This window comes from Pipistrellus hanaki (assembly GCF_964339955.1).
Source record: "Pipistrellus hanaki genome assembly, chromosome: 9".
Taxonomy (NCBI): domain Eukaryota; kingdom Metazoa; phylum Chordata; class Mammalia; order Chiroptera; family Vespertilionidae; genus Pipistrellus; species Pipistrellus hanaki.
This window is the reverse complement of record NC_140511.1, coordinates 74,961,127-74,977,755: the sequence shown is the minus strand read 5'-3', so window position 1 is coordinate 74,977,755 and position 16,629 is coordinate 74,961,127. Positions and strand designations below refer to the sequence as shown.

Genomic DNA, 16,629 nt, shown 5'->3' with positions numbered 1-16,629 from the left:
GGCTGTGCCCGGGGCTAGTGCTGCCGCAGGCACTGCTGGTCTTGCTGAAAGTGGTCACTGTTAGCCCCCTGTGCCTCGCTGCCCAGGAGCCTGTGCCACCCGGCCTGCTAGGGGGCAGAGGGGGCGCTGTGGCTGGTTTCTCTGTGGCACCGCTCCCCTCCCTGCCTCTCACCCCAGCTGTGCTGACATCTGACCCCCAACCCAGATGTGGGTCCTGGCCCCCAGCTCCATGATAGAGATCCCCTAGGCCAGGAAAGGCGTGGGGCATCCGGGGCCTGCAGGCAGGGGCTCAGCCTTTCCTGGGGCTTGTATCCCACCATCTGCTGTCCCCAAGCCGGTGCCTTTCTGGGCAGAGCTGGTGGGGGCCAGGAGGGCTCCTGACCTGAGCTCGGGGTCAGGGGGACCTGCTGCGCCCTCACTCCACTAGCCCCTCAGCCATCTCTGGAAGTTCTGTGGTTGAGGGGCAGGGAGGCTCACCAGTGGCTGGGACCCTCCTGAGAAGGTACAGGGACAGCCTGCCCAGGACACACTGGCTGCTGGTCCCAGCCATGGCGATAGGCAGGGAGAGGACATGGCCACCTGGAGTGAACGAAGCCTTAGGGAGACACCAGGCTGAAGGCTGCATGGGAGAGGACATTGCCAGGGACACCAAGGCCAAGGGCAGACCCAGCCAGTGGTCAATGCTGCCGGACAAAGGACTGGGGCCGCCTTGTTGGCCAGAGGCTCATCTTTGGGGCCTGGGGTATGAGTGGGGCTGCCCTGGCAACCTGGGGGGACATGTGCCCCACCCCTACTGGAGGGCCCCCTTGGAGACTGGGCCCCTCCCTGGGGGCTGGGTGCCCACCTCACACACCGGACCCCAGAGAACAGCCATTCCTACAACAGGACCAGGAGGTTGTCCTCGGGGCTGTCTCTGGCCCCGGCATGCTGGGCTTTGTCTCCGTCTTGGCGAGAAGATAGGGGGTGGAGAGAGGGGATGCCCCCCACACACACCCCCTCAGTAAGGGCCCCGCTGTGTTTGCAGCCCCATCACCAGGCCTAACACTGACACGATCTTTAGGGTCCCTGCCTCCCTCTTCCAGAGGTTTCCAGAATGTTTGGAGATCTCGCCTTGCCCCTCCAGGCCCCCTCTTGTTAAGTGGACTCAGTAGGAGGTAAGCACAGGGACCTGAGTCTGTCTGGGGGTGGGCTCTGGCCCCAGCTCAGCTCCTCCCAGGGCCCCACACACCTGTCCCGGCCCCTCCCTCCCGGAACTCCACGCTCTGCCTCCTCCATCACCTGGGCAGCGAGTCCTCTGGGACCCGTCCTCTCCGCTTCCCTCTCTGAACATGCACCTCATGGCAGCCTGCTAGGGACACCTCCAGGCATGCTGCCCCTCCCCTGTTCCCAGCTGTGTCTGTGCTGGAGCCCACGCCAGCTGGGGTGGGGGTGGGGGGCGGGCAGGTCGGCCCCTGTGTCGGAGCCTGCAGACCTGGGCGCTTGGTGTTCAGCTGGTGCCCAGCACCTCTCCCCTTCTCAGCTTTGACCTTGGGAGCCTGGCCTGAGTGTCACTGGGAGGAGGAGGGTCTGTGACCCACAAGGGATCACAGCCCCCACACCCTCACCCTCTACACACACGGGCTCCTGGAAAGTGAGTTCTTAACCCTGGGGCTCCGAAGGGTGGTTCCTTACAGCATCTTCCGATTGGGTGCAGAACGGGGAGCTTTGGGGGGTGCGGGGGGATGTCTACTGACTTTCAGGGGGGCTGGTTCCATGCCCCTGAACACTGCCTTTGGGCCCCACAGCTGGGTCTCTCCCTGGTGCGGTCCCAGGCTGCCTCTGGGGAGCAGTGCATAGGATTGCGGATGTATGCAGTGGCTCTCATCCAATCTTTACCACGGCGGGAGAGGGCATTAGGACGCTCCTGGGGCTGGAGGGGCCACATGAGCCCCCACCCCAAGACGGGACAGGGAGCCAGGCCTCAAAGTCTGGGCCCTGACCACAGCCATCTTCCCACCCCCGTGCTGGGCTGCAGAGATGGGTCCTGGAATAGCCCAGCGTTACGTAAGGAGTGCCAGAATACCCCTCCCACCCACTCCGTCCCTTTCTCTCTTGGATCTAGGGCCGGCTGCCTGGGGGGAGGGGGGTCCTTCTGTCCGGGAGAGGGGACTCTGCTGTCCTGTTTGGGGGCTGTGGAGGGAGGGCAGGGAGCTCAGCAGAGGCGGCCCAGCGGCGGTAACGAGTGTGAAATAGTTCAGGGCTTAATTAATTTAATTTGAGAGGTTCCTTTTCAGAGCGTGAACGGTCGTCTCTTGGGAGACGCACTGCCGCCTTCCCCTCCGCCTGCCTGGCGCTGGTGGGCGAGGGAACAGCGGAGTCTCCATCAAGAGGGCGCCCAGCCCCCCTCCTCTGTCCCCTGCTCCCGAGCCCTCCCGGGGGCTCTCCTTCCGGCCCTGAGGAGGGTGTGTGACCAGGGGCGGGGGTGGGGGGATAAGGGGGGGGCAGTGTCACTCAGCGGCGGTGGACAGGGCTCCCCGAGAGCGGAAATGTGGGCGCGCTGGCGAGGATTCGTGGAGCGAAGCTGGGGGCAGGGCGCAGGAGCCGGGCGTCCCCACCCCCCAGGAGGAGGCGAGGGTCTGGGGAGGCTGAGAACCGGGGCACCTTCTCAGCCCACTGAGCCGGGAGGGAGCTCGGCGGGGCGGGGGCGCGGGGGGGACTCCGCAGGGACCTAATGAGGGGGAGCGCGCGGCGCTTTGATGTCTGCGCACCCCCCGCCGCCGCGGGCAGTCTGATCAGTGTGTCCCCTGCGGGGCCGGGTTGTGCGGGCGGCCTCGCAGCGGCCTGTGTCTGCGGAGGGTTTGCTGTGGGCCTGGCCGCCCCCTGGTCTGGGACCCGGGGAGCCCGGAGGCGGAGGGAGGGTGCTCGCTGAACCCCAGAATCCAATCCGCTGACCCCGCTTTTCTGGCTCCGGATCCGCCCTCTGCCTGCGAGGAGGGGGCTCTGAAGCGGGAGGAGCGCGCGAGGGGCCCGGACCCGGGCCCAGGAGGGGAGAGAGGTAGCCCCCAGGCTTGGGCTGGGTGAGGGCGGCTCTTCGGCGCCTGGGCGCCCGAGTCGCTGTTCTAGGCTTCCGGCCGCTCCTTCCAGCCGGAGGGAGGGTGTCTCGGGTGTACAGGTCATCCCTTGCTGCGTACCCCCGGACTAGAAAGGCTCGGGTCTAGGCCTCAAGCCCAGGGAACAGCCGGGGGGGGGGGGGGGGGTGGCCGCAGGAGGCGCCCCAGGAGCGCTGGCGCCCCACAAGCTGCGGGCCTGGAGCAAGGCCCCTGCGCTTTGTGGGCGGGCCGCGCCGGGCGCTGTCCGTGGTGCTGAAAGCTGCCCGGTGCCCGGGCTCCCGCAGACCGGCCGGCCCTTAGCTGCTCTGGGAAATGAACACTATGGGCCCCTGGGCTCTGGATTTCGCCCCACTTCCTTGCCCGGAGCGTTGTTAACTCCCTAAGCCTGTGCGCAGGGGCGAAGGGGCGGAGTTCTGCCCGCACCCGCTGCAGAGCAGGGCTTGTGCAGCTTCTGCCTGACCCCTTGTGCAGTGGCCGGCAAGTGCACCTGGTGCCACAAAGGCTTGGCCAGCCTCCCTCCCCCGCTGAGAAAGAGCAGGGCTATTGTGAGGATCAGCATTCTGCGGAGGGTACTTGGGAGCCTTAGTTCTGACCAGACATTGCTGGAACGGGTGGCCCCATCCAGGCCGGGGCACTGCGGGAGCCCACGTGCCCCCGGGTCAGCCATGGCTCCAGGCTGAGGGGTCTGCAGCCCACAGGCTCAGAGCCACCCCTTCCGGGGTCAAGCAATGGTGAGAACCAGCTGGGCCTGCCCTGTGGCTCCTTCAGAGGTGGCCGAACCCACAGTCCTGCCCTCAGTGTCTCCTGGCTGCTGCCGGGTGGAGAGCCCACTTCCGGTCAGGAGCCTGGGACACACTTTTGCTGGCTGAGGGGGCATGGGCGGCGGCTCCCATCTCAGTGAGCCACCTGACCATAAGGTCTTCGGCCACGTTCCCGGGGGATGAACAAAACGTCCTGGGAGTTCTCCGATGAAAGGAAACCCAAGGTAAACACTCGTGTGAGTTGAAAATGCCTACACTGGGCTCCACAAACGGCCACACACCTGGCCGCTGACACACGGAGCCTTGTTCCTCCTGTTCCAGAGGCTGGAGTCAGCGGGCTGGTTCTCCCGAGGCTGCGAGGGAGAAGCTCCCCAGGCCCCGTGCCCAGCTCCCGGGCTTCGCCCTGGGTCTGTGTCCCATCTCCCTGTCTCTCCCATGGAAGAACTCACTGCGGTTAGGGCCTCCGAGTGCAGGGGATCTCATCACCCAACTCCGTAAACAAGGTCACGTGCAGGCAGTCCAGGGACTAGGACTTGGACACAGCTTTTGGGGGCCACACACTCCATTTGTGGTTGGGACCCCAGGCGGATCCCTCAGTGCCTCCAGGGGCTTACGAAAGGCTCGGCCATCATCTGGAGCTTGGTCACCTGCCCCTGCCTTCCAGCAGCTGGCTGTCCCCTCCATTCCTCACCCCAGTCCGGGCACAGGAGGAGCTGGTCCTGGGAGCCAGGCGAGCCTGGCTTTCTCCCAGCAGCTGACTCCCCCACTCCTCTCTCACCTGAGGGGAGCTGGCCAGCAGGCAGGGGGTGGGGACTGAGCAGAGGCAGTGGTCTTGCCACTGCTGCCAGGGGGGCCGCCGGGGCCGCTGGGCCCACTTTAGTGAGGGCAGAGCAGGCTGGTATGTGGGTCCTGGCCTGGGCGTGGGGCTGTGGTCCCTGTGGGGACAGTGTTCTCGGCAGCAGCTCCTGGGACACTCAGGTCCCAGCATGGTCAAGGGCAGCCCGCAGGCTGTGAGCTCCAATCCAGGTCGCTAGGCGGAGGCTGTTGGGGGTGGAGGGCTGGGCCCTGTCCTCCCCGCAGTCCCGTGGCCCTCATCTCAGCGCTGCGGCTGCCCCTGCCTGCTCTTGGAGACTTCTCCCCGGTGCCCGCGCGCTGCCAGCCCAGAGGAGGCCATACTGGCTCGGGCTGCCCACTCTGCTGACTCACTTTTCCAAGAGCCAGTGCAGTCATCCCTCCGGGCAGGAGGGGTGTCTGCCGCCCTTGGCCGCAGAAACTGCCCCCCAACCTCCCCACAATGAGGCTCGTGAGGCGGCGGAAAGTGGGTCACTGTTAGCTGTGCTCGTGGCCCCGGGGAGCTGGCCGCACGGCCCCAGAGGCGCACTGTCAGCGGTGGAGCAGGACAGGGAGTCTCTGACCCAGGACTCGGTGGCCTCAGAGTGATCCTATGAGCTTAGTGGCAGGACCTGGGAGGCCGCCCTGCTGCTCCTTGGCTCTGAGCTGGGACTCTGGCACATCCTGTCCCCCATAAGTCTCGGGGGGCTGCCCTCTGGTCACCCGTGCCCAAGGACCAGCTGACACGCAGCCAGGTGCCTAGAGGCCTGTGGTGCTGAAGTGTGTGGCCCAAGGGAGGCCAGGACTTGTCTGTGACAGGAGGAAACGGGGTGGGGGTGGGGGGAGGCAGAGGCCAGAAGGACTAAAGGAACTCCAGGGCTCTGGAGCGCAGGCCCCACTGGAGGAGGGGCAGGGCTGTGGCTGGGGAGGTGGGGGGAGGGGGAGGGATTGGGGGAGGGCTGTGGCGCGGGGCCAGCCAGGGGGTGATGGGACCTCTTCTAGGCTGTCCCGGGGACGTGTGTCGGGGAGAAAACAAGGGGGAGACGAGAGGCAGGCTTGTGGAGCTGAGTGAGAAACAGGGCGGCCCAGGTCTGCCCTGTGCTCCTGCAGGCCTGACTCCAGGGCCAGCCCTCTCCTCAGCGGGCCCCACGCCCACAGCGTCCTGTGAGGTGACCCCGGTGCCGAGGGTCACCTCACAGGTCACCTCACAAGACCACTGCCTCTGCTCAGTCCCCACCCCCTGCCTGCTGGCCAGCTCCCCTCAGGTGAGAGAGGAGTGGGGGAGTCAGCTGCTGGGAGAAAGCCAGGCCTGCCTGGCTCCCAGGACCAGCTCCTCCTGTGCCCGGACTGGGGTGAGGAATGGAGGGGACAGCCAGGAATGTGGGACAGCCAGGAGCCGTGGTCTGGAGTCCGGGCTGTGAACGGGAAAGGGCTCTGCCGGCTGTGGAGGAGCCTCGGCACCGGGGTCACCTCACAGGACGCTGCCAGCAGGGCCGGGCGGCTCCCAGGCGCCGTGCAGAGGCCCCGGGTTGTGTCTCGGGGTCACAGGGCTGGTGGGTGTGGGTGTCCATTGGTGAGGACCTCCCAGGCCTAGCCAGGCAGCCAGCACGCCGTGCAGCAGCCGGAGACCTGCAGGGGGAGGCCCCAGGCCGCCCGGACAGGACACAGGTCAGCTTCAGGGAGGAGACGCCAGAAGCTAAAAGCCCTGAGGAGTGGAGGGGGGCGGGGAAGGGGGTCGGGCCCCTCTTCGCATGGCTATTAGCCTCCGTGGGTATGAAGCCCTCCCCGGACAGACTCACCTCCAGCCACAGAACCTCCTCCCGCGCCTGTGAGGGGGCCGCTGGGAGGGGCCGGGGGGCCGGGGTCAGGGCCATCTGTGAGGACCTGGCCCAGGCAGTGGGCTGGGAACTACTGCCTTTTGGGGGCAGTAACTGTAGGAACCGCACCCCTGTCTTCCTCACCAGGGGGCGGCCAGCACTCGGAAAACCCCTCTTCCGAGCACACCAGCCGCGCGGACCACCGCGGCCTCCCGCCTCCCGCAGTGTGGCACGCGTGCTTTCCTCTCCCCGTGAGCCTGTGTTTGCTATAAAGGCAATAATTAGAGATAAAACGCCAATTGGATAATGAGCCTGAGCACTTGGAGGGCTGGGTGATTAGGGCGGCTGCGGCTTCCCCTGCAGGAGCCGCTCCGCCCGCCGGAGGCTGCGGCGACTCGGGAGGCTCCTGCGGGGACGCCCCCCGCCGGTCCCCAGGGACGGGCAGGACTGCTCGGACCCCCTCCCCACCCAGGCCCACCGAGACCCCAGCTGTGGGCGACCAGGACTTCCAAGGCTGATCGTCCACCACGGAGGGGCCCCTCTAGGCTGGACTTTGAGGGATGTATAGGAGTCTGCAGGACAGGGAGGCAGCAGGTGAATGAAAATGAAATCGGGAGGAAGCCAGGACAGCCCCCAGCCATGTGTCCTGCCGCCTGTGCCCCTGCCCACGAGCAGCTCTGAGGGTGCCCGCAGCGTGGGGCTCATCCAGGGCACCTCACTCACTGTGCCCTCTGTCCTTGCCACCTTTCTGGACACCAGCTGGTGACACGGCCACCGCATCTCGTCTGTGAAATGGGTGCGGGTGTGTTCCGCTCGGCAGACAGCTGTTGTCTTCGGCGGCTGCACCGCCTAGCTTCCTGCTTCCGGAGGGCCCCCGGCCCTGCTCTGTTGCCCTGTCAATGTGAGGCCCCGAGCTTCCTCTCTGGAAGCTGGAAACCCCCCACACGTGTGACGTCTGCTTCTAGGGACCCCGAGGAGCGGAGTGCGCTGGTGAGCGTGTGCCTCCTGCACAGGCGGGGCGCGAACCCGCGTCCTCCGGTCCTGCTCTGTCCGCCTCGGTGGCGCCACCATGTCCACGTCCGTCCAGGAGCTGCTGACCGGCCGTAACTAACGTGCACTGTCGGGGGACATGCCGTTGTTCACGTTCTGCTCCTGGCCACAGCAAGGCAGTGGCTGCTGGAGGAGTCCTCCCTGCAGGAGGCTGGGAGGAGGCGTGGGTGCGGACACACCGCAAAGGGCTCCCCAATTGGTAACAAACTGCCCCCTCCCCATGTGAAAAGGGGCGGAGACAAACCCAAGCATCCGGGACCTGAGGGGTCCGGGTGAGATGACAGGGCGGAGGGGCCTGAAGTGAAGGACAGTGTGGTGTCCCTCAGCATCCACAGCGGGCAGTCCTGACGTGGTCTGCATCCCTTAACACAGCCTCCGTCCCGTCAGGCTGTGGTGCCATGGCTAACGGGCCCCCCCAATCAGGAAGGGGAGTGCGGGGTGTCTGGGGCCCGAGGCCACAGAGCAGTCCAGCAGGGGGCAGCTGGCAGGGGGCTGGGTGCTGCTGGGAGGGGCTGGAGAGGCAGGCACCCTGCTCTGCCCACAGGACAAGGGGGCCAGGGTCCTTGAAGTGTGGCCAGGAGGGCAGTTATCGGAGTTCCCCCCAGTGGGGGCTCCGGGGCAGACGGTGCGAGGCAGGCTGAGGTGTGCTGCCCTGCATGGCCGTGGGCCTGGCCTGCTGCCTGGGTGCCTCTGTCCAGGCTGAGGAGGTGGCAGGGGCTGAGTGTGCTGGGGGGGCGGGCCCTCCTGGGCCTTAGGGCACCCAAGCTCCCCTGCTGGGGGCATCTAGGCAGCTGAAGGCCTGGGGGCAGGGCTCAGCGTCACCCACATGGGAGTGTGGGAGGGCAGACAGTGGCCACAGGAGTCCAGCTCGAGGCACACTGAAGGGGCAGGGTCGGGCAGAGGTCAGACTTGGAGTGAGGGGCTGTGGGCTGTGAGTGGCATCCCTCCGCCCGGACCACTCCGGGGTCAGGCACGGCTGTGGGTCCTCCAGGCGCTGGGCGGGTCTGACAGGCCTCTCTCCCCACAGGCCTTGTGAAGCTGGGGATTCACTGTGTCACGTGCCAGAAGGTGGCCATCAAAATCGTCAACCGGGAGAAGCTGAGTGAGTCCGTGCTGATGAAGGTGAGCCGAGGGGGGCGGGCAGGGCGGTGGGTGGAGCAGGCCCCGCTGTCAGGGCCACAGGCCGGCCGAGGGCTCCGCTGCAGGGAGTGAGCCAGTGTGACGACGGCACTCTGCTTAGCCGGTGAGGGCCGGGGACATCAGCGGGGACCCCCTGGCTGCTGAGGGTAGAGAGGGACTTGGGTGGGTTTGCCTGGGGAACCCCGAGGACCCGAGGTGGGTGATTTTCAGGGGAGTGGCAGCTGCTTGGATGGATGGGGCAGTGCAGGGGGGGGGGACAGGTGGACGCTGCCCCTGCCTTGGGTAGCACTTGGCTGAGGTCCTGGACTCCGGCTGGGACTCTGAGATGTCCAAGAGGAGAGACAGCAGCTGGGGAAGGAATGGGGCTACAACTGGGGCCCATCCCCCTGAAGGCTGGCAGGGACCACATGCAGCTGGGCAAGGGGTCCGAGGCGGCCCTGACCCCGTGGGGCTGTGTGTGACCCTGGGTAGGCCGGGCCACTCCACAGCGGGGAGGTCCTGGGCTAGACTGGCCCTGCCCCAAAGCCCCAGCTGCACCCAAGAGCCCTCGGCCGTGCCCCAAGGGGCTGGGCCCACACCTCCCCTCTGCTCCCAGCAGCCGAGGCTCCTGGGGAGGGTGAGGCCAGGGCCACGCCCCACAGCCCCCCCCCCCACCCCCCAGGCAGGCATGTTTTGGGCGTTGGATGGACGCAGGGCCTCCAGGGGCGGAGCCCGCGTGATGCTCTCCTCCTCCGCAGGTGGAGCGGGAGATCGCCATCCTGAAGCTCATCGAACACCCCCACGTCCTCAAGCTGCACGACGTTTATGAAAACAAAAAATATTTGTAGGTATTGCTGGGTCTGGAGAGTTGGGGTGGCCAGAGTGAAGGCCGAGGGGCCGAGGGGGGGTAGACGGGCAGTGGGGCCCGGCAGGGCGGCCTCAGGAACATCACTGCTCCTTGACCAAACACTGGGACTCACAGAGCCACCACCTGAGCCACCGTGGGGTTCAGCGCTTCCTGGAGGCGTGGCTGGGGGGGGGCGTCAGGGGTCAGGGCCATCTGGGTCTCAACATGGCAGGAACGGCCCAGCTCCAGTGCTCAGCAGGATGGATGCGGAGCTGCCCCATGGGAGCGCCTTGAGGAGCAGGGACGCTCCCCACATGCCTTAGGGGGGCTGGTGGTGGTGTTGGGGCCCGACACTGGTGAGCCGCAGGAACCGTGACAAGGGCACCCACAGGGGACACCCCCACTGGCTTGAAGGTGCTTGTCTTGCAGTATCTTGGTGACGTCCCATGAGTTTGGGGGGCAGGCAGGAGCGGGGGCAGATCTGGTCCACCTCTCCGCACAACGTGCAGGACCCCGTCACCTCCGTTTCTGGGGAGGTGCTTCTGAGGACGGACACACGAGGGCGAGGGCCAGAGCGCCCGGCTCTGAGGAGGCCACCTGGGGGAGGGCAGGAAGCTGGGAAGGGCCTAGGAGGACAGTCTGAGGAGGGGATACAGCTCGGGCAGAGGCCTGGTGACGGGAGCAGGATGCCTATGATGAAGGTGGACAGTGGGCAGTCCAGGTCCTGTGGGGCCAGCCCCTCCCAGAGGGTCAGAAGTCCCAGGACAGCACAGGGAGCCTGGAGGCGCAGTAGCAAGTGGGCTCACCTGCGGGGCACCTCCAGCCTGTGCTGTGCTTTGGCTTTCCCGCTCCCACCTGGGTGCCACCCAGTGCCCCCTGGCGTGCCTCCAGCCCCTCCCCCTCTCCTCTCCACAGACACTCTCCTAATGCCCTGAGGGTGCCCCCACACACTGACCGCTTGAATCCTGCAAGACCAGCTCTGGAGACAGCTGGTCCCCGTGGCCCACACACTCCTCTGCCCCTGCTCTGCCCTCCCCTCCGACCCTCTCCCTCCCGCACGCCACTGCTGCCCACTAGCAAGTCCTAGGGGAGTCTGCACAGCCCGGTCCAAGCTCCTCTGAGGCCCCACAGGCTTCAGTGCCCACGAGTCCCAGGACCCCCAGCCCCGAAACCAGCCCACAGGCTCCACCAGGGGCTCGGCCAGAGGCTTCTCCGTCACCTTCCGAGGGCTGGGGTCTCCCCGCCACCACCCCAATGTCTTTCTGCCCTCTGCCTCCTGACCCTTTTCGTCCTCCACCCCCTTTCCCACCTGCTTGTCGCGGCTCCCTGAGGGTCCGTGTCTGATTTGCCTCCTGCTCCGGGGGCCCAACCTGGGCTGGGCAGGGCCTGGGAGGGCCACTCCCCGGCTCCTTGGGGGTCGTCAGCAGCCACAGTGCCCCACTAACCCTGGGGCCCAATGGTCCCGCAGCGGGGGGCCCCTGGAGGCGTGGGGGAGGCGGGGAGGGGGTCCTCATCCCGAGGTGGGCCAGCAGCGTGAGCACCCACCTGAAGCCCGCCCGTCCCCGCAGATACCTGGTGCTAGAACATGTGTCTGGTGGGGAGCTCTTTGACTACCTGGTCAAAAAGGGGAGGCTGACCCCCAAAGAGGCCCGCAAGTTTTTCCGGCAGATCATCTCAGCGCTGGATTTCTGCCACAGCCACTCCATCTGGTGCGAGCCGCCCCCACGTGACCCGCCCCTAGGGGTCCCGCCCCTGCTGTCGCCCCTCTGTTGCCCCAGAGCAGGGGTGCGGGGAGCCGGGAGGGAGAGGGACTCCCCTCAGGAGCGAGCGAAGGGTGCGACCTGAGACCCAGACCCTCCATCCCAGACCTGCAGCCGGCCGCTTCCGATTGGCTGCCTGTGACATCACCGGGCCGTGCTGCCATTGGCCGGGCGCCGTGTGGGTGGAGCTTGGGGAGGGACCCAGGTCAGCCTCCGCCGCCTCCCTTCCAGCCACAGGGATCTGAAACCAGAAAATCTCCTGCTGGACGAGAAGAACAACATCCGGATCGCGGACTTCGGCATGGCGTCCCTGCAGGTGGGGGACAGCCTCCTGGAGACCAGCTGCGGGTGAGTGGGCGCCCCCGGCACCCGCGCCCTCTCCCGGCCACCGCCAGTGCTGCAAGGCCGGCGGGCGGCTCAGTGCTGCGGCCCCACGGAGGCCGGAGTGAGTGGTCTCCGAGGCCCCCCGCCCTCGTCCAGCACCTCACAGCCGGGGCTGCAGGCAGGACCCGGGTTCTGCTCCTGGCGGTGGCTCCGAGGTGCGGCGGGCCCTGGAAGGCCGGCGGGTCAGGCCCCCGCGGCGGGCAAGCTGGTGTGCCAGCATCCTGCTCTGCGCCCGCAGCGGCGGTGCAGGGTTGGGACCCCAGTCCGGGGCGGCCCTTCCTCTGATGCCTGCCTTCGTGGACCAGACCGTCTAGGCAGAGCCCCTGGACTCCTAGGCGGGGCTCCCCCCTGAGTAAGGGGCGGGGCGGCAGCAAAGCCCTTTAGGCTCCTGCTGGGGCCTCCTCTGGGGGTGTGTGCTGGGGGGTCGGCACCTCTCAGCGCCCACCTGCTGTGGTCCGGGGCACCCGGAGGTCATGCGGGGCGGACAGCGGCCCCGCCTGCGCCCTGACTGCTGCTTTTGCCTTCAGGTCCCCCCACTATGCCTGCCCCGAGGTGATCCGGGTAAGTAGTCACCCCCCGCCCAAGGGACCTCACCCCGCCCTCGCGGACCCCGGACCCTCCACCTGGGCCCCTCTCTCTCCCCGGAGCCAACCACAGCGCCCCCCGCAGGGAGAAAAGTACGACGGGCGCAAGGCGGACGTGTGGAGCTGCGGGGTGATCCTGTTCGCGCTGCTGGTGGTGAGCCCGCCGCGCCCGCACCCCGCTCCGCCCCCCCGTCCGCCTCTCCCCGCCCGCCCCTCACCCGCCCGTCTCTGCCGCCTCTGCCGCCCCGTCCCAGTCCCCCGCCCCGCGGTGACCCCGTCCCCGGCCGGCAGGGGGCGCTGCCCTTCGACGACGACAACCTGCGGCAGCTGCTGGAGAAGGTGAAGCGGGGAGTGTTCCACATGCCGCACTTCATCCCGCCCGACTGCCAGAGCCTGCTGCGCGGCATGATCGAGGTGGACGCGGCGCGGCGCCTGACGGTGCGTGCGGGCGCAGGGCGGGTCAGAGGGTGCGGGCCTACACTCCCAGCCCAGGCTCAAGGGCCCCCAGGGGTAGAGGTTCCATCTCCATGCCACCGCCCTGGAAAGGAAGACCTGTGCCTGCGAGTGCAGGGAGCCCTGGATGTGCGTGAAAGCACAGCTTTGTGTGTGCATGTGTGTGTGTACACAGTTATGAATGTGCATGTGTGAGAGTGCATGCAGTTGTTTGCACGTTTCGTAAGTGTGAGTGCCTGTGTGCAGCACAGCAGTGTGCACATACATGTGTACACAGGTATGTGCACTCATGCACATGAGAACCGTTCATAGGTGTGTGTGCCCTTGCATGAGTGTCTGCATAACTATTTAACAGGTATGTGCACATGCGTGCATGTGCACAGATGCACAGGTAGTGGTCACATGTGTAAGCATGTGCCCAGGTGTGGACGTGTGCATGGACATGTGGGTGTGTGCACAGGGGCCTCCTGCTGGCTGTGTCCAGCAGGTGTGCCTGGGAGACCAGCATTCACGAACTCTAGCCCTGCCCCTCAGCCTCCAGGCCAGCCTGGCAGGGGACTCAGCTCAATGACACTGACCGTGGGGGTGATGTTCTGAGGAAGAAGCCATAGGCAGCCAGGGCTTAGCTGGTACCAGGATGTCAGGTGCCCAGGGCACGGGCAGCAGGACTCCCCTGGACTGGTCCTTCCGGGACAGGGGTGGCCTGGTGACCAAGAGGCCATCTCCCAACCGCCCCGACCCAGCTGTCCCAGCTGGTGGAGAGGCTCTTGGAGAGCGGGCCTCTGAGCCCCCTGCTCTCCCCTGCACCCCAGCCCTCCCCGCACGTGGGCCACCCTGGCTGCCTTCTGCTCTCCTCCCTCAGGCCTCCTTCTCTGAGCCACCAGGGGTCCCTGCCTCCGCCCCCTCCCTGCAGCCCCCACCATCCCACCATCCTTTCCCTAGACTGGCATTTCCCCTCCCACTGGGGAGGCAGGTCAGGGGGCTAGTCTGGAGCCTCTGGGAACGCAGCCCCTCCCCATTTCCCTCCATCCCCACCCTCTCCCCTCTCCTCCCCCACCTTCCCTCCACGTCCTCACCCTGCCGTCCCTTCGTCCTTCCCCCTCCTTCTCCCCATCACCCTCCTCCTCCACTCCCTCCCCTCTTCCTGCTGGCTATCTTCCTCCACGGTGGTCCTCCCCCGCCCCCCAGGTGCTCCCAGCTCCTGCTCCCTCTGGCCTCCTAACGTGGGCTCCCTGCTCCCTCCATACTAACCTCCTGTTTCTCTCTCTTGTAGCTAGAGCACATTCAGAAACACATATGGTATATGTAAGTAGCTTTTCCTCCCACTCATCGCCTGCTTTGCCTGTCGCTGCAGCCGGAGGGCCTGCTAGGGAAGGCGGGGGGGGAGGACCCAGCCCAGCGCAGGCCTGCCCCAGCCTCAGCCCCGCGCTCAGGGACTCCCGGCATGCCTGCGCTGGGCACAGCGGCGAGCAGGTGTGCAGGGGCTGGGACAGGGAGAGAGCAGGACTCAGGGTCCCCAGGAAGGGCTGGGGGAAGGAGCCTGAGGCCTGCCGAGATCAGTGACCCCTGGCGGTGCCCTGTCATCCACAGAGGGGGCAAGAACGAGCCTGAGCCAGAGCAGCCCATCCCCCGAAAGGTGCAGATCCGCTCGCTGCCCAGCCTGGAGGACATTGACCCCGATGTGCTGGACAGCATGCACTCGCTGGGCTGCTTCCGAGACCGCAACAAGCTGCTGCAGGACCTGCTGTCCGAGGAGTACGTCCCCCGAGGGGCCCTGCAGGCAGCAGCAGGGATGGTGGGAGTGCGAGGGGATGCTGTAGCCCCAGGGCTGCTGTCCAGCAGCGGACACCGTGCTTGCTGACCCTTCTCGGCCCCCCGTTACCCCCCAACAGGGAGAACCAGGAGAAGATGATCTATTTCCTCCTCCTGGACCGGAAAGAAAGGTACCCCAGCCACGAGGACGAGGACCTGCCCCCCAGGAACGAAATAGGTACAAGGTCCCAGGGAAGCCTGGCCCACACCAGCCCTGCCAGACGCCGCGGGCCGCCTGGCCTGACCCCTGTCTGCACACAGACCCTCCCCGGAAGCGCGTGGACTCCCCAATGCTGAACCGGCATGGCAAGCGGCGGCCCGAACGCAAGTCCATGGAGGTGCTCAGCGTGACGGACGGCGGCTCTCCGGTGCCCGCTCGGCGCGCCATCGAGATGGCCCAGCACAGCCAGAGGTACGTGCCTTCGGAGGGGACCCAGTGCCCTACCTGCTTGTGCCCTGGCCTGGTCAGTGAAGGCACCCCTCCTGAGCTGTGCTGGCCTCACTCTGCGCCCTGGCCCTGGGGCTGGGCCGGCTGCACTGGGCTGCACGGGCTGAGCTGGGCAGGGCTTTGCTTTGTTGGCCTGGGCTGTTAGGCCATCCTGGGCTAGACTGGACTGGGCTGAGCTGGATTGGGCTGAACTGAGGTGGAATAGACTGGATCGTGGTCCAGCTATGTTCAGGGCCAGCAGCCTAGCAGGCTTGTCCCCACTTAACCGCTGGGCCCGTGTTGGGTCCCCTATGGCTGTGCAAGGGGCATGGAAATGGAATTCAGGGGGAGGGTGGGCAGATCTGGACTGTCCCAGCAGATCCCCTGAGGGAGCTGACGTCAGGCCCACTGCCACAGCTGTGCGGCCCTTGCCCAGCCCTCAGCTGGCGCTCTTAGGCTGAAGTTGAATGTTCTTGCTCAGAAGGGGGCTTCAGCTGTCTGCCCTTACCCCTGGGGAGCAGTGTGAGTGTCCAAACAGCCCCCGCTCTCTGGTCAGCTGGGTGCTCGAGCTGGCCAAGCCTCCAAGGAATTTACCATCAGACAGGGGGACCACAGGGCAGCCGGGCCACCATCACGATTCAACTGGGCTGATGGCCCACAGCCCCCTAGCGGTCCTGGGTCCTGCCCAGGAAACCAGCTGGCTCAGTCTCTGGCCTAGGGTCCCGGCCCTCTGGAGCCTTTATCCAGGTCTCCAGACAGCTGTGGCCCACCGCCCACAGACTCTGGCACCGGGGTGGGGCAAGGGGAAGTCCCCTGCTGGCCATACTTCTGCCCAGTGCCACTCCTGCCCTGCTTGTTGTGGGCACACCTCTGCCCAGCCCAGCTCCCCACGCTCGGCCCTTGGCTTCTGGCTGGAACCCCGCGGGACTGGCTGAGTGCTGACCTGGCCCTCCCTGCCCCAGCCTCCCACACCCACCCACCCCACCTGCCTGGGCCTGGGCTAGGGGTTAGGCGTGGGAGGCCATCCGCCGTGGCTTCTACTCTGCTTCCCAGGCCTGGCTGCCACGGGTGCTGGGTGCTAGGGTGGGGTTGGTGTGACCCAGCCTGAGGGTCACCTGAAAGCCTGACCCTCCCAGCACTTCCCAGCCCAGCTCCTGGGCTGCCTCCTCTGGCCATAGGGTGCTGAGTGACAGCGGGCCTCCCGCTGGGGCTGATGCTGAGTACCCTGCAGGCCACCAGGGGGTGCTGTGCCCTGGAGCTCTCCGCTTGTGTCCCCTGGCGACTGTGTGCCCTGCGCACAGCTAGGAGCTGTGTGGCCTGGCCTCCAGGCCGTCTGGCGGCGCTGTGGCAGTAACTCTGTTTTCTCGCTTTGTTCCCGCTGTAGTAAAGCAATGTTCAGTAAAAGCCTGGATATCGCTGAAGCCCACCCCCAATTCAGCAAAGAAGACAGGTATACACCCTGCCCACCCGCCCCGCCCCCAGCCCCCCAGGCGACTCGGGCCTGGTGGCAGGGCTGGGCCTGAGGATCTGGCCTGCTCCCCTTTGGCAAGGGAACCTTCCAGAAGCCGGGGGAAAGGCTGGGTCAGGCCAGGCTGAGGCCCAGGAGGAGTGGGCTACTGGGCAAGGCCAACGGCCAGCCCAAGAGGGGCTGGGAGACCCACTGTGCTCTCCCTGCCCTGGGCCCGAGGTCGCAGG

At 66.7% G+C, this 16,629-nt stretch overlaps 2 protein-coding genes across 16 annotated transcripts in view; one reads left to right on the top strand and one right to left on the bottom strand.

Annotated features, from left to right (window-relative positions):
• LOC311627872 (uncharacterized protein) overlaps nucleotides 1–16,629 on the bottom strand; it is a 389,410-nt gene that overhangs the window by 331,967 nt on the left and 40,814 nt on the right. The window lies entirely within an intron of this gene.
• The window catches only part of BRSK2 (BR serine/threonine kinase 2), a 46,843-nt gene that overhangs the window by 16,967 nt on the left and 13,247 nt on the right, over nucleotides 1–16,629 (top strand). For 10 of the 15 annotated variants that reach the window (XR_014795956.1, XR_014795957.1, XM_084894720.1 and 7 more), the window contains exons 2-13: nucleotides 8,576–8,670; nucleotides 9,426–9,511; nucleotides 11,083–11,223; nucleotides 11,506–11,622; nucleotides 12,186–12,219; nucleotides 12,328–12,396; nucleotides 12,534–12,680; nucleotides 13,969–14,000; nucleotides 14,286–14,450; nucleotides 14,588–14,685; nucleotides 14,769–14,919; nucleotides 16,319–16,384. Coding sequence is in view for 13 of the 15 variants with exons in the window: in XM_084894720.1 (XP_084750846.1) it covers nucleotides 8,576–8,670; nucleotides 9,426–9,511; nucleotides 11,083–11,223; nucleotides 11,506–11,622; nucleotides 12,186–12,219; nucleotides 12,328–12,396; nucleotides 12,534–12,680; nucleotides 13,969–14,000; nucleotides 14,286–14,450; nucleotides 14,588–14,685; nucleotides 14,769–14,919; nucleotides 16,319–16,384 (1,201 nt within the window). In the remaining 2 variants the exon portion in view is untranslated. Of the gene's footprint in view, nucleotides 1–8,575; nucleotides 8,671–9,425; nucleotides 9,516–11,082; nucleotides 11,224–11,505; nucleotides 11,623–12,185; nucleotides 12,220–12,327; nucleotides 12,397–12,533; nucleotides 12,681–13,968; nucleotides 14,001–14,285; nucleotides 14,451–14,587; nucleotides 14,686–14,768; nucleotides 14,920–16,318; nucleotides 16,385–16,629 lie in introns of those variants that run through there. The other 5 variants (XM_084894724.1, XM_084894726.1, XM_084894725.1 and 2 more) reach the window with 3 other exon arrangements.